Here is a 15,051-nt window from a genome sequence, read left to right as displayed (position 1 = left end):
CCCAAGCTGTTCTCATTGCAAATTAGCCATTCATGTTCAATACTGAACTTCTGGACTCAAATATCTCCCCCGATGAGAAATATGTTCAATACCAGCATTCAAATCACCTGGTAGAACTGAAACCAGAACACTGTGCATTTCGTGTAAATAGCATCTTACACGTTCAGTGCCACACAATATTAATTCTCCACAAATACTTTACCACACATGTTGGCATCTCGATGTTAGCATGCTTCCTTTTACCAAATATTAAAACACAGCCTTTGCAATGATTTGTCCTCTTGTAATACCATATTAATGCGACAAAATAAGGAGCGAAATAAACTAATCATGGAAGGTAATGAAATAATGCATATTCGTGAGACATCTGAATGATTCATAGAAGCCTCTTTAAAACCCAGCCAAAAGGAGCTGTTAGCAGCCTAGGAGACATTCTGAAACAAAAAAATTGCTGAAAATACGATTAAATAGAAGTCTGGTAATTAGAAACTTTGAGGCATCTCAGAGTAGCATGATCCATGTTGGTGCACTTGTGGCAAAGATTTTATTTATTTATTTTTAAATACGCTGTCAATATTGAACTTGTTCCTCCCGGTCCAAATTATCCCCAGGCCCTTGTATGTCTGTGTCAATCAAGAATATGTTTTACGGCTAAAAATGAAGACTGGCTTTTTTTTTTTTTTTTTAGGGGTGGGGAAGGATACAATACAAACTTTAATGGTAAAGATGAGATGCTAATTTAACAGAGGCTCCTTTTATAATTAAAATCTGGCACACAAAACTTCTTCAATACTTAAGTAACCTTTCACCTTCAGATATTCCTTCCAGATTATCACTGCAGAGGGAAAAGCGCAAGGTTTTATCAGGTTTACCGTGGAGTTTGGTTTCATCAACAGGGACGTCTCCTTGTCCTCCATCTGCAAGCTGCATGTTTAATACCTGAGGGATTGGGGGTGAGGGGTGTGGAGAAAAATAAATATTAATTGACCCAGGAAAGTGGTTTAATTTTTATTTAACAGTGAGTCAAATCACACATGTGATCAAAGAACATCTCTAGAATTTAATAAGCAAAAGCAATTTCCACCTTCTCATATTTAAGAAATATTCACATGAATCATGGCAGAGCTATTTTCTGCAAAGTCAAAGCCTGATGAGGTTTTACAACAGGCAAAATGTAGACATGCAGTAAATGGTAATGGAATCACCACCTGACTTCACTTTAGCAGCACCATAATACTGTGGGGAAATTACTAATTACAGCATGTTAACGGAAGGAGATCTGAATTACTGAGCAAGACAGCAATCTACTTTGAGGAAGTATGCCGCTTTCTCATTTAAATTACATGCATGTCACGTCCTAGGTGAGTAGAGCTGGAAGGGACCTCAAGAGGTCATGTTGTCTGCTCAAGACAGGATCACCCCTGCCCAAACCATCCACCACAGTCAAGTGTCTGTCCAACCTGCTCTTAAAAACTTGCAAGGACAGCAATTCCACCACCCCTCTCCACAACCTGTTCCAATCCAATGCTTAAGCATCCCCACAGTGAGATGGTTCTTCCCAACATCCAACCTACACTTTCCTTGCTGCAATCTGAGACCACTTCTTCCTGTCCTGTCCTCTGTGGCCACACAGAATAAACCATCACCATCCTCCATATAACCTCACTTCAATTATTTCAAGACATCAATCCTCCCCCGCCATCTTCTCTTCTCCCCACTAAACAGTCCCAGTTCACAGCCTTTCCTCATAGATCACACTTCCCAGACCTCTACTCATTCTTGGTGCACTCCACTGGACTTTAATTTGCCCGTGCCTTTCGTCAAGCAGATAATGAGTGGATTACACATGGATAATATAATCCCTGTGCATTTGCTTTACAGGCTCGGATGCGACAGCTGAAGTGAGCTCCCAACCCATATCATGGAGTATCATTTCTCTGGGCTGGTGCTGTTAACTCTTCTTGTGCCAACACTTCCCCTCCTGCTATGATAGGTTTCACGCCATTTCACTTCCATTCCAAATCCCATGTTTCAGGAGTCTGTAAGTGGGACATGCAATGCATCACTTGCATGCCACCCACAATTAGGGAGGAAAGTGGATAGGTCAAACTGACAGAATACTTAAAGCAGTCCTCCCTGTTTGGTCTGGGTCTACTGTTTGGGTGACTTCTACAATCCCTAAATGCAGTGAAACAGATGAAGAGTTCAGTCCCAATTCTAGAACACCTTGCTTTAGTTTGTGACACCACTTAATATTATTTCACAGTTTAAGAAAAGCAGAGTGTATGTTTGCAAAACAGGCCTTGTATCTGGCAACGTGCGCATACCTCATTTTCTGACATCATACCCGGAGTAATCTGTGGGCCTGTCCCCAGAGAAATCACCAGCACCTCTTCTGGCTGGACTTCTGGGATGGTCTCCTGGGAGGATCCCTCATGGTCTCCATGCTGGTCCATCTGAATGTTTGTTCTGCTTCTGCTTCGAGTTGCTGATGACACATTTTAAAAAATAAATGTTGAAAACTCTCATGGCATTAAGAGGCAAAGCACAGTCTCAGCTGGCTCTGCTGATGCCAGAGAGATCCCGAAGCACAGAGTCAGGTGTGCAGGTCACAGGATGGACAAAATGCAATGAACACTTGCAACTACATTTCTGAGAGGTGGAAACTGAAACTGGGACATGTAAGATGTAGGTATTTCAAGACCAAGCTATGGAAACATATCCGACTCAGGGTGTAAAGCGCATCCATGTGCCAAGCCTCTTCCTTCACCCAGGGATGTCCCCATTAAGGTGGCCAGAACAGCTCTTCTTTAAGCTATCTGCACTCACTTTTCCTCTCAAGACAGACTCCTGCTGTTTCTGTACCATTGCAAAGAGAACCCGAAGAAAAGCAGGTTGATTTCCATGCTTGAGGAACTTTTGAACCAGTACCTAGCTGTTCACCCCTCCCACAAGGCAGCTATATCAACTTCATCACCTCCTGAGCTGAAGGCACCTTTTATTTTGCACTAATATGGTGAAAAATGTTCTTGGTGCTTTTCAATGAGACTGGGATAGACAAGTGAGGAACATCTAGGAAAAGACATAACCTTGCATTTGTGTAAGGAAGCATTCAGTGCCCTGGAAGGGCCTTCTGGAAATCAACAGGCCTAGAAACTTAAAAGCCCAACTGTTGCCAGCTAGGAGGGCTTGGGGTTCTTACAGATTAGGGCTCTGATCATAAACCATGTGGAAAGGGAGGGATTTCTTCAAAACATGGCTTGAGCCTCTCAACATAAGCATCCTCTCTATAATTCTGAACAGGAATCTGATCAGACCGAGTCTGCATAAACCTTTCTTTCATCAAATATAAGCACTGACAACACCATTATAAGCTGTCTGGGTACCATGTTCTACTCTTTGTACATTGCCCTAAGGCCCTGGACCTTCCTGGGGACTGGAGGAGAGCTTCTCCACTACAAATAAATGCAAGTTGTTTGGCGTTCTCTAGCAAACACTCTCAACTATGCCAGGTATCAGTGATAACTATTCAACACACTTCAGCTGCTGCCCTTTCTAAGTGCCAGTGATAATTGACAGAGAATTCATGGGAGACACTCCCCTGTCACTGGCAGGGGAGGCACCCTGGCAGCAGGTCAGGGAATGCTGTTGAGACAGCTGGTTCAACAACATGGTCTTTTTAAAAACCCTCCTAGCCAAAGATACCATACTGCGGAGAAACCAAGGCCCTGAGTCCAGGGTGGTGCTCAGCACCTCCCAGTGCAGCCAACAGAAGCAGCCGGGGCACAGCAGGCTGCAAAGCAGCACCACTGAAGGCTTTCAGAGGTCTGAGAAGTCACCTGTTCTTTAAAAGGATTCAAAGCAATCTCGGACTTCCCTGGGGAAGTAACACTATGCACAAATGGGTAACCCCCTTTTTGCCTCTCTAGCAGCTGCTTGATAATTACTGTAAATGCATAAACGAAACAAAAAGTCCCTTTAGGCCTGTCCTTGGATGGTTACTCTCTGTTCAGAGCAGCCATCAGCTACAGGAATAAAGCATTCAGAACAGCAGTGGGCCACACCTTCCACCAGAGAGCTCCTTATCAAACAGCGCTGCAAGAAGTCGCAGCAGGCCCCAGCTTCAGGCCCCCGTGTTACTTCATGGGGAAATGACAACACACTGCAGATGAACACGATTGTATGATGGAATGATTCCTTAGTATTTCTAATATGGCTACCCCGCACCCCAATCCTGACAGCCCGCAGACAGAATCTGGAACCCAAGGCTGCTGAAAGACAGCAACACAGGCCCAGTTTCCTGAGGTGGAATATGGGAAGTGAGGCCAACTGTGCAAATCCGAACCTGTTAATGGGAAGCAATACTTCCAGGTTACTGCACTTCCAGCTACTTGCGCAAGCAGGAAGTGGCTTTCACCATGAACCAAAAGCCTTGATGAGCAGCTCATGGCACAAAGTAAATCAGAGATATGCACACATAGCGTGGTTTTATGACAGAAATAAGATTCATGAAGAGGACAAAGGGAAAGAGGGCAGTACCCACCAAACGGGGTGACTAGCGTTATGTGAGCTGAGAGATTGGTGGCAGAAGTGTCCCAGGCAGTCATGGCTGCCAACTGTTGTCCTGGGTTCCGACAGCATTAAAACGAAACAGAGATCAGGTTTTTGAACAGAAATATTTTCAACTGTAAAATAAATGCAAGCAAGCCATCACTCTGCTAATGTAAACCTAGAACAGTTCAAAAGTGGCACGAGGAGCTAGAGGTAAGATGGGACACCAATGGCAGGCTTTTGTGATTGCCAGCTTCACTTTACTACTTCAAATGTTCTGTTCTTCTCCAGTGTTACAGATTAACACTAAATGCTATGTCCCAAGTCAGAGTCACATAGCACACACTAAAGCCAAGTGCAGTATTTTTGGATCCAGAGGGAAGAGTCACATTTTGGGATGGGATACCACTGAGCTGCAAAGAATCAAGGTCCTGAAATTGCAGCCTTTGTGAAGAATGCACCATGCCTCGCTGGTGGGCACACTTACCGCAGAAAGCATGGACACCCTCAACAGCTCCTTCCTTCCATCCCCTCCTCCTCCATGTTGATGTTCCTGAAGTTCTGCCCTGTCCTTCCTGCCCTGACTGTACACGCTCTTTGTGGCTCCCATCACTTTCCCCACAGCAATGTCAAATCGGCTTCTCCTCACCTGAATTTAGCTTGCTCAGCACAAACTCCCATCTTTTCCCCTCTTCCAGCAGCTTCTCACAAATCTCCTGCTGCTCCCCTACACACTGAAGACTCCTCTCCCCTCATTTACAAGCCCGTTATCCTCACCACCACTGAAAGTCGTCTCCCTTCCTCCCATTCCAGGCAGCTTGTCAAATTCTGTGCTCATTCCTGATGGATCTAGAATGCCCAAAGCCAGCCCCAGTCCCCACCACAGGCGTCTCACCAGGCCTGTAGCATCCCTTTTCTCAGCCTCTCTCCCCACCATATGCTTTGTACAGTATTCACAGTACCCCTTCACTCCTCTTGTCCTGACCACATCCTTCCCAGCCTCCACTTCACTGGTTTCTTCTTGCCACCTAAGACCCTGAATGTATGTTCACTTTCTTGCCAGCGTTCATGGGGCACTGCCCCTGCCTACATTTCACTTGTCAACTCCACTGCAGCGAATCATGCCCAGCCACCTGTTCACTCTAGCTGCCTTATTGCCCTGTGCACCTAGGATGACACTGACTGCCTTTCCTTTCTGTCTTTAACCAAAAGCCGTTTCTATCAGTTGCCTTCTCCAAGTGTTACCTCCTCACCTTTTGGCCTTGCTTTAGCTCAGCTGGAAAAAAAACTTCCCATAATATTTGCTGCTTATACACAATTCACCTTCATCTCTGCTTCTCGCTTCTTTTCTTTATACCATGTTTATCAAAGATAAACACAAAATTCTTTGGTGGAAGGACTTGACTATAACAAGGTATGAGAAAACATTGTAAATATATGTGTATAAGTGTACAAGTGGCCTATGGGGCCTGCTCAAAGAGTGACCCGCAAAAAGTGTTGTCCTTATGTTCAGTCTGACTCTACAACACCTACAGTTGCATATAAAATGGAGAAGTTGCAAAGAAATATGCCAAGAGAATCTTGGAGTGAAGCAGTGCTAGAGAAAACCTATCCAGGTAGCAGGAAGTCTTATGCAAAAACCCCTCTCTCCCCCCTGCCCCAAGAATTTTGTGAACTCTCTCACCTATAGGCAGTCTGTTTTTTTTGTTGGCTGGAGTGGTTGCCGGAGAGAGCTGTGGGGTACTGTAAGGAGTCATTTCAAGGCTGCTGCTTTTCCCTGGTTTGCTCTGGGGTAAGTTTGCCAACAAGTTTTCCAGAGCCATTCGATCTTCCCTCAGCTGGTCACTCAACATCACATTCCTCATAAAACCCACCTGCAAAAGTGAGGAATGTCAGTAAAAACTGGGGAGGAAAACTACGTAACTTATCACACCTACTGATTTATCCCTTAGGCACGTATGTGCAGGGCAAAAAAGTTACCCCTGTTGAATGTGTGCATTACCAGAGTAGTAAGTTGGCTGTATGTCACATAAATCACAGTACGGCTCAGCCCTTCCAGAAGGTTAACTGAGGACATTGGAGGGGTTTCCACTGCACGCCCATCAATCACAACATCCAGGAAAGCAGCAACACAGCTCTGCATGGAAAGACACTGCCTTTGTGAATGGCTTCACAATTTAAAAACTACTGAACAGTGCAAGTTAAAGCAAAAGAGAGGCATGTGTATTATTTATAAGGGGACATCAGTTTTGCTTCTTTTTTGTATGCCTACACAGCTAAACATGACATTACTGAATATCTTTTAAGCCACAGAAGTATAAAACCAAGCAACCAAACTTAGAGCTCCCTTTGCTCCTTATCTACATCTGAAGGCGTCTTTTACTAAGCAAAGCTTGAATTTCTTACTGCTTACACTATTTTATCATTTCTGGCATCCCATGGAACTGTCTTAAACCACATCCCGGTAACAAGCACCCCTTTAAATCTGCTTCCACCTCAGATACTTATTGAGCAAAGCTTACAAACAAAAAGAAAAAAGGGGCAAGCAGAGTCATTTGAAAATGAGCACCTCACTGCATGTTTGCTTAGAATTGCTACCAGTAGCAAGACAGACTGAAAGAAATGAGGCAAAACAACATTTCTTTGTAGTTGGCTTGTTTTGTGGATTTGACAACATATTACACAGTTAGTGTTACCATTTCCCTGCTACACTCAGGTTCCCCAGACTGGATCTTTCACACTAACAAAAAAACAAACGGTTTAACCAAGCACGAGAGCCATGGAAAACAAACAGGCAGACACTCATCTGAGAAAAAAGTCACAGTCCTCAACATACTTTTAATGATAAAGACTAGATCTGAAATGAGTTGTGCTTCTTCAACTCAGATTAAGCGAACTTTGACTTAGCAGGGTAAGTCACTTAATATCTCCACTTCCAAAGGACTGTAGGCTGCTGTTTTTTAACACTCTCTCAAGTAGAAAGGAAATGTGTCTAGAAGTCAAGATTCCCGACGGCAAGCTGGTGCTCTAGGTACTGTTCCCAGCTCTGCTACTAAGCAGATGCATCTTAAACAGCTTCCTTAAGCCTGTGCCTTGGGTTACTACTGATCTATACAGTGGGCATAACACTTACCCACTTCAGACCCGCTTGATTGCCTGTAAAGTGCTTTGAGTTCCTCAGATGAGTGGGGCTATAAAAGGGCAGAGCATCAAACACACGAGTAATATTTTGTAGTTTGAGTCTTACTTTGTCAAATTTACCAAGGTTGCTTTTCATGCGTGGATCTCCCTCTTCGGAGCCTGTCATTGCCAACTGCTGCAGAAGTCTCCCAACCTCAGAGGGGAAGAACAATTAGGGCAAACACTGAAGTGAAAGCAATACACACCACGATGGTAGAATTACAATACAAGTATCAGGCAAGAAAGCTCTCTATTTTCAGTGCACATAAAGCTTTCCACATATTACTTTTTGGGTAGCGATTCCTCTCACATTCTCAGTCCAAAGTCAACAGTCTGAATGGGAAGTTTCACAAAAAGCTTCTGCAGTTATCTAAACCTGAACAGCATTTCCACTACTAAGAAGGTTTGGGACTTTTTTGCTTTCCCAAATCAAGGATTGCTTTGTTTGTAAAGTTCCATCTTCTATTCAGTGAGAACTGTATAATGGTGCCTTAGAAGAAAGAAAGTCATCGCGCACACACTTGCTTGAATGCTGCATGTTGAGCTAAGCGTTACTTTCATGCGATTCAAATACATGCTGGAGAATAATGCTCTGATTCTTCATACTAAATATAGCAGAAATGAAGGCTGAACCTCAGTTAATCTGAAAAGGAAGTTTGCATTTCACTAACACGTTGAAAAGCACACTCCTTTGATTACAGTTCTCTTTAACGTGCCACCAAATGTAAACCCTGTTACAATACAAGTGCGACACAAATAAACTGCCTGTATGCCTGCTGCATTACATCAATAAGTGCCTTTTAGAAGAAATCAACATTATAAAAAGCAAACGAGTATACTAGCTTTACATTTCCTGAAGAGACATACCGTCATGGCAGAGATATCAATAGTGGCATTTGTCATCTTATCAGACCCAGCAGGAACAGCAGAACTACCACACAGCAGTGGCATCAGAAAGTGAAGAGACTCAGAAGATCTGATAGAACACCTCATTTGAGTGATAAAAAAAAAAAACGAAAAGGAAAAAAAAACCATACCTGCATCAGGTTAAATCTTGCCACTTCATTTATCGGGGCATCAGAAATGATTCCATACTGCTCTGGGTTGACAACTGCTGGACAAATTAAGCAGGCTAGAAGAAGATCCGTGCACATTGCTCTCACCTCCCCAACCTCCAGCCTGTCTACACACGAGAGTGTTTTGTACATTTGGGACACAATCCATCTCAAACTATGTGGAAAGCAGTACGTGTTCTGCTTGAGATAGCCAATGAATTTGTTCACCAGGGTTACGAGCTTGGCCTCATTGGAATCCACCATCTCTTGGACTTTCTGTCTGAACCTCTCTGTGCCTTTTTCCCCAAAGAGTTTTTCCTGCTGTGCCGGAGAGAACCGCTCAATCAGTTTGTTTGGATCAGTTTCTAGGTGATCTTCATCTTCAACTAGCAGCTGCATAATTGGCTCATGCAGTGTTGCAGTGAGGAAGAGTTTTGCAGAAAAGAGCCCTTCTGAAAAAAGTTTAAATAAAATGCTGAATGCACAGGTGCCTCTTCTCAGGAGCCGCCGGGGGTTGTCACTTTCCTTGAGCTCAAATTCAATCAGGTACCGTAAAACCTGGAGGAGATAGCTCTCATCCTCCTGCATGATGCAATTGCCATAGATGGAGGTAAAGACGGTGTGGATAACACTCTGAGTGTTGTCCTGACTGAGCTTCTCTCCAGCAACCAGACAGGAAGCAATAAGCCTAGGGTTTTCTCGAAGCCTGTTCAGGAATTCTCCATAAGCAGTCTCTTGAAATCCTAACTGCTTGTACCCATCCACGAACTGTGTGTCCTCCAAGATCTTAGCATGTTGGCAGCACTCAGCAGGAGAAGCTTCAGCACTTCAAGGGAAAACAGTGTAATGAGTTAGATAATTTTGAATGGAAAAAAGCACTGAATCTGAACAATGCGTTTTTCTAGCCCCATCTGCAGAAGCAGTAGCCTGCTGGACAAGGTACAGCATCCGTTAAATTGAGAAACTGGTAAATGCAGGAACTACAGCTAAATTCAAGGCTTGTTCCTATAAACTCAAAACCAGAAGACATGTAGCCTGCCTATAGGGAATGGACACACACATTTGGAGCAGTTTCCAAAAGGGAGCCAGAAGCAAAACAAGTGTAGCACAAATGGTACATCTTTAACCCTGCCTCATGCCCAGGTACACTGGAGGTGGTTTTGCTACATGTGCCTGCCTCCTGGCTTGTCCACAGGTAACAATTAGACTGCTACAGCTCCTGCCCTTTTGAAACCCTTGCCCCCTCTGAAACTGCTCCAAAGTGTACCTGTGTCCAACCCTGTGCAAAGACCACTTGAGCTACCAATGGCCATGTCACATTTAAAAGCAAACTTGAGGCAATGCAGATTGATGCAAGGCTTTAAAGCCACTGGCAGTTCTGTCACTGCAATCACCTTGTGCAGGCAACACACAAAGTTTGAGAAGTACAGTGGAGGTCTTAGGATTCACAAGAGCTCAGGAGATCATTTTTTCACAAAGCATTTGTCACCTTGTTATGATAAGTCTGTCCAAGTTAATCCTCTGCTGCTTGGAAATCCATGCTGTGCGGTACAGTTTTTCAGCAGTCTTCAATACATCAGCATTGAGTCTCTGTATAAGTTGCTTTTCTGAGTTTACGTAGAGTCGCTCCTGCTTGAGGTGATGCGCCAAAGTGTGAATATCCAGCTTCACCATCTTTGAGAGCTACCAGACTACACAGTACTCACTGCGAAGACAAAAAGGGCAGAACTGAATCCAGCAGGCATAAACTCATATGCTTAACACATGATTTCAACGGTGAAAAATTATCAGAAACCTAGTAACAACACATCATAACCCACTAAGTGACAACTACTGTAGTTAGGACCTATGGCAACCTTCAGTATCTATGCAGCCCCATTCATGCAGTATCTAACTACGTTTCCCAAATCCAAGGCTAGCATCCTGGTGACTGGGTGTACTTCAGATGAATAATAAGAAGGTTTTGGTTGCTCACAGACACTTTCAGGATTTGGTGACATCATACAGGCTGTTCCAGGTACATGATAGATGCTTTCAATGTTGTATATTACTCAAAAAAAAAAAAAAAAAGACCAACACCGCAGCCCAGGCAACACGCTTGAACTTGGAGGTAGGGGGGAGAGCAGCTGCATTTTGACAGAGCTCTGGTCAGTGGACAAGGAGATGCCTTTGAATACGATGTGAGGACTTGCACAGTGCTTCCGTTACAAAAAAGCACAGAACACATGTGTCTAACAACCTCTCGGCAGCAAAAGCCACCCCCTTGCATGCAATTTATTACATCAGGTAAAATTCAGCCTGCTTGGCTTCCCTGCCATGCTAAAGAGACTCATGACCATCAACACCGAAAACAAATGTTTGAAACATGCTCAGAGCAAGTTTCTGCTCAACAGTACAACTCATTCAGCAAGATCTCCTCCAGAGTCTCCACTCAAAAGAACATGCTCGTGGCCACAAACCAGAACACCTATAAACAAGAGCGCAAACTGAAGTAAGCTCAGTTTCCCCACCAGAACACCTACGAAAACTTGTAGCCCATGAGGTTACATCTGAAAAGAGCACTGGTAATGCTATGATTAGCATCCACCTTATGGGCCTCAATGGCTAAATAAATCAAAAGAGCATCATGCTATTTAAAACCTGTCACTGTGCTGCCGGTGATCTAACTAAAGCTGCTAAGGGCTGTTTGCCAAGTACAAAGATCTGTAAGAAACCACAGCAGTGGCGCTCAACTGGGAGCTCACAGCCCTGTGGATGGGCTAATCAACTTTGCTGAGGAAGAGCTCGCTAGCTTACACGCAGCCTGTTCTTACCACTGCAACACTGCTTTCCGTTCAGGAAGGAGCACACAGGGCTGGCGCCTGTATCTGCAAGGGCTGCCAACTCCCAACACCGAGTGGCATTAAGGAGGATACACAGCACTGCTGGAGCTTGAGCGCACTGCTCTGCCCTTGTTAGGATCACAGCCTCTAAAAACTCTGCCAGAGCAGCTTCTTGCCCTCAGTTCAGATTTAAAGGTATGATCTTTGCACCCATCCTGGCTGACAACATTTTAAATCTGACCAGATCCAGGTACTGTGCCTTCAATGCATGCAAAGTGTGCCAGATTGCTCCAAGTTATTCTTTTCCTCTTATTACCACACACAGCAGCCACTCGAGGGAGGAAAGGTTCTGGCCAGCTCCTTCCATGTACTAGAGCAGTCAAAAACTTGGGAGCAGGCACTTCAATGAGACACTCCTGTGAAAGGGAACATGTGCTTCCCAGCTGTTCTATGGCCCCCGGAGCAGCGTTGCCTCCCAGTGTCACCCAGCCATGCTCAGGGAGCCAGCAGCAATGAGTGTGGCAAAGGGTCACTGCCTCAACTGGGATTGCATTGAAGTACTGAGCTTGCAATTATGTGCCTGCAGTTACAGGGGGAAGGATTTTACAATGCCTCAGCTATTATGGGGTAACTGCCCCTGGATCACGCTACCCCACTGCAAGAGGCAACCAGGGCAGCCCGTTTCATTCAGAGGTAAGTTAAGTGGCTTCACTTTACTTCTCACTGGCACTAGTGTAGGGGTGGGCAAAATATCACCCACGAGACCATTCTTTCTGGCCTGTGAGGCCCCTAAAAAATTTAGAAAATTAATATTCATCTGTCTTTGGTTCCTGTCAAAAATGACAGGAACCAGGGGCAATAGGACCCAGCGGAAGTCGGGCAGGTTCCCACAAGAGCAGAGCTGGCCTGGCCCTGCCCCATCAGCGGGAAGCCCCAGCAGGCTGCTGGCCTGGGACCACATGGCTGCACCAGGCAGGAAACTCAGGTGGGGGCAGGCAGGGGAGGACATGGGGCAGCGGAGGGGAAAAGCAGCCCCTCCCCCGCCCCATGGCTGGCGCTCCCTGCTGCAGCTGCTCACAGCCCACACGGGGCTGTCCTGAGCAGGCACAGGCCGACCAAGGCAGGCTGCGAGCGGCTGCAGTGCAGAGTGCCGGCCATGGGGTAGGCAAGGGGCCGCTTTTCCCCCCACCATGCTCAGCACTAGCTTGTAACCAGCCCCTGCTGCCAGCCTGGGCCCGGCGCGGCTCCAGGCTTGCCTGTCAGAGCTGCGCCGTGGCAGCAACAACTGCAGTCCCCCGCTTGCCACACTGGACAGTGTTTGCTGCTGCTGCCCACCTGGAGCTCATACACTGGGCAGCACAGAAGCAGCGGTGGCAAACACTGCCCAGCACGGCAAGCGGGCAGTGCTGCCGGGGAGGTGCAGCCCCACGGACGAGCCCAGAGCCAGCATGGGGCCCAGGCTGGCAGCAGGGGTGGGTTACAAGCTGGTGCTGAGTGTCGGGGGAAAAGCAGCTCCTCGGCTGCCCCATGCCCAGCACCCTGCATTGCAGCCACTCGTGGCACACCTGGGGCGGCCTGTGCCTGCTCAGGACAGCCCCACATGGGCTGCGAGTGGCTGCAGCAGGGAAAGCCAGCCACGGGTCGGGGGAGGGGCCACGTTTCCCCCCGCGCTGAGCACCAGCTCATTACTTGCCAGTGAGCACGGGGTCGGGGCTGTGTGCTGCCCCCCACCTGTACTGCGGGGTTGGGGGTTACTGCAAGCCAGTGGGAACACAGGGCCCACACAGGTGTCCCAGGGCCACCGCCGGCAGAGCCCAGAGCAGGGTGGCAGTAGAGGGGTCCCGGGCAGCAGGGGCTCTATGGAGCCAGGCCAGCTCCCCCCTCCCCGCTGGTGCAGCCCAGTCCGGCTCCACAGACCCCTGCCAGCCTGCACCATGCTCTGCGCCCCACTGGTGCTGGCCCAGAGAAATTGGTCCCAAGACACTGGGACATTGGTCCCAAGATGGTGGCCAGGGCACAGGGCACCTGTCAAGGGGTGGGGCTACCCATGCAGCCCTCGACAGCTTGCCAAAGCTGGGTAAGCGGCCCTCCGCCCTAAATAATTGCCCGCTCCTGCACTAGTGTAACTGCAGGCACAAACCGCAACTGAGGCATGGTAAATCCCTATCCCCTGTTAACTGTGGGAACAAAAAACAACAGCTGTGTGCAAGAAGCTGCATGAAATAATCTGATAGAGCGGTCTCCTGACTGGAAGAAGTTTGAGAACTGCCGAATTAGAGCCCGATTTATGGATTATTGGACTAACACCCTCTTCTCTGCATGCTTTGAAAGACTGTTCCTACCACACCAGGCACTAAACCACAGGATCCTTTCCAAAGACTATTTATTAGCTCCCCTAGTTGGGCACAGATTTGAGAAAAAAATCCTGGTCATTCAAGGACATGGATCACCAACCAGACTTTCAGCATGTAATCAAGTTCTTTGTTCAATCTAACAACCAAAAGGCTATTCCGCCAGGGAGGAAGAGCCAGAGAACAACTGACCTTCCCAGGCGGAAAGTTCTGTACATCTACCCCTGGACGACTGACTTAAAAAGCATCTTTTTCACTGAAAACAAGATTCACAATATCCAACTATCCTTGACAAAACAAATCAAGCCAAACATTGTAGGAACTGCTGTGATCATTCTGCTTGACGGTGATTTAAAAAACAAAAAACCCAAACCTAAAGACTTCAGAAAGAATATGGAGCATCCAACAAGTCTAAAAAGACTTAGAGAAATAAATAGAAAAAAAACCAGACCATATGATTTCTTGCTTCAAGTTATTTTCACACTACAGCCCCAGAAGATTGTCCTGGCAGGACTACCGAGGAAGTTTACCTGGCACTTCCCAAACTAAATATCGCATTTACACTTGCTTACAAAACTTTGGCAAACTTGAACCATTTGGACCAACGCCTCAGACTGAACTTTTTTTAGAAAACCTTAGCAAGCACAATCCAGCTGGTGGGGGTGGGGATGGAGGGAAGGGATCTGGTTAATTTTGTTTCCTGTATTTCCAAGAAGGCCCTAAAATGAATCAAAAGAACACCCTTAGTTTCAGGGATGTGCTTCTGGCATCCCTGTAAAAAGCCAACCAGTTTGGCATAGTTTAAGCCTTTGAAAAAAAAAAAAAAAATCAGTTGGCATCATCAATATGGACTAGCAAGAGCTTAACAGGTCAGTCAAATCTCTGAAGATTTCATGCCAATTGTGCAGGTAGCTAGCACAAGCCAACCTACGCACATGCTCAGTGCTGTGCTGGGGATTGTATGTTGTAGCCCAATGCCAAGATGGGTGAAAACAGCTTTCATAGTTTCTAGGGTCGGAAGGGACCTGAGTAGATCATCTAGTCCAACCCCCTGCCATGGCAGGAAAGACTATTGGGGTCAAACGACCCCAG

General features: G+C 46.3%; 1 protein-coding gene across 4 annotated transcripts in view; it reads right to left on the bottom strand.

Annotated features, from left to right (window-relative positions):
* GAPVD1 (GTPase activating protein and VPS9 domains 1) overlaps window positions 1–15,051 on the bottom strand; it is a 61,680-nt gene that overhangs the window by 20,007 nt on the left and 26,622 nt on the right. For 2 of the 4 annotated variants that reach the window (XM_019510907.1, XM_019510909.1), the window contains exons 2-9: window positions 13,184–13,192; window positions 10,276–10,491; window positions 8,769–9,612; window positions 7,799–7,885; window positions 6,554–6,688; window positions 6,236–6,425; window positions 2,328–2,488; window positions 810–939 (exon numbers count right to left, since the gene is read on the bottom strand). In XM_019510907.1, coding sequence (XP_019366452.1) covers window positions 810–939; window positions 2,328–2,488; window positions 6,236–6,425; window positions 6,554–6,688; window positions 7,799–7,885; window positions 8,769–9,612; window positions 10,276–10,460 — 1,732 coding nt within the window. In that variant the 5' untranslated portion in view covers window positions 10,461–10,491; window positions 13,184–13,192. The remainder of the gene's footprint in view (window positions 1–809; window positions 940–2,327; window positions 2,489–6,235; window positions 6,426–6,553; window positions 6,689–7,798; window positions 7,886–8,768; window positions 9,613–10,275; window positions 10,492–13,183; window positions 13,193–15,051) is intronic. The other 2 variants (XM_019510910.1, XM_019510908.1) reach the window with 2 other exon arrangements.

This window comes from Gavialis gangeticus, unplaced genomic scaffold (genome assembly GCF_001723915.1).
Source record: "Gavialis gangeticus isolate Ggan-Ray unplaced genomic scaffold, GavGan_comp1, whole genome shotgun sequence".
NCBI classification, from domain to species: Eukaryota; Metazoa; Chordata; order Crocodylia; family Gavialidae; genus Gavialis; species Gavialis gangeticus.
This window is presented reverse-complemented; position numbering and strand designations above follow the sequence as displayed.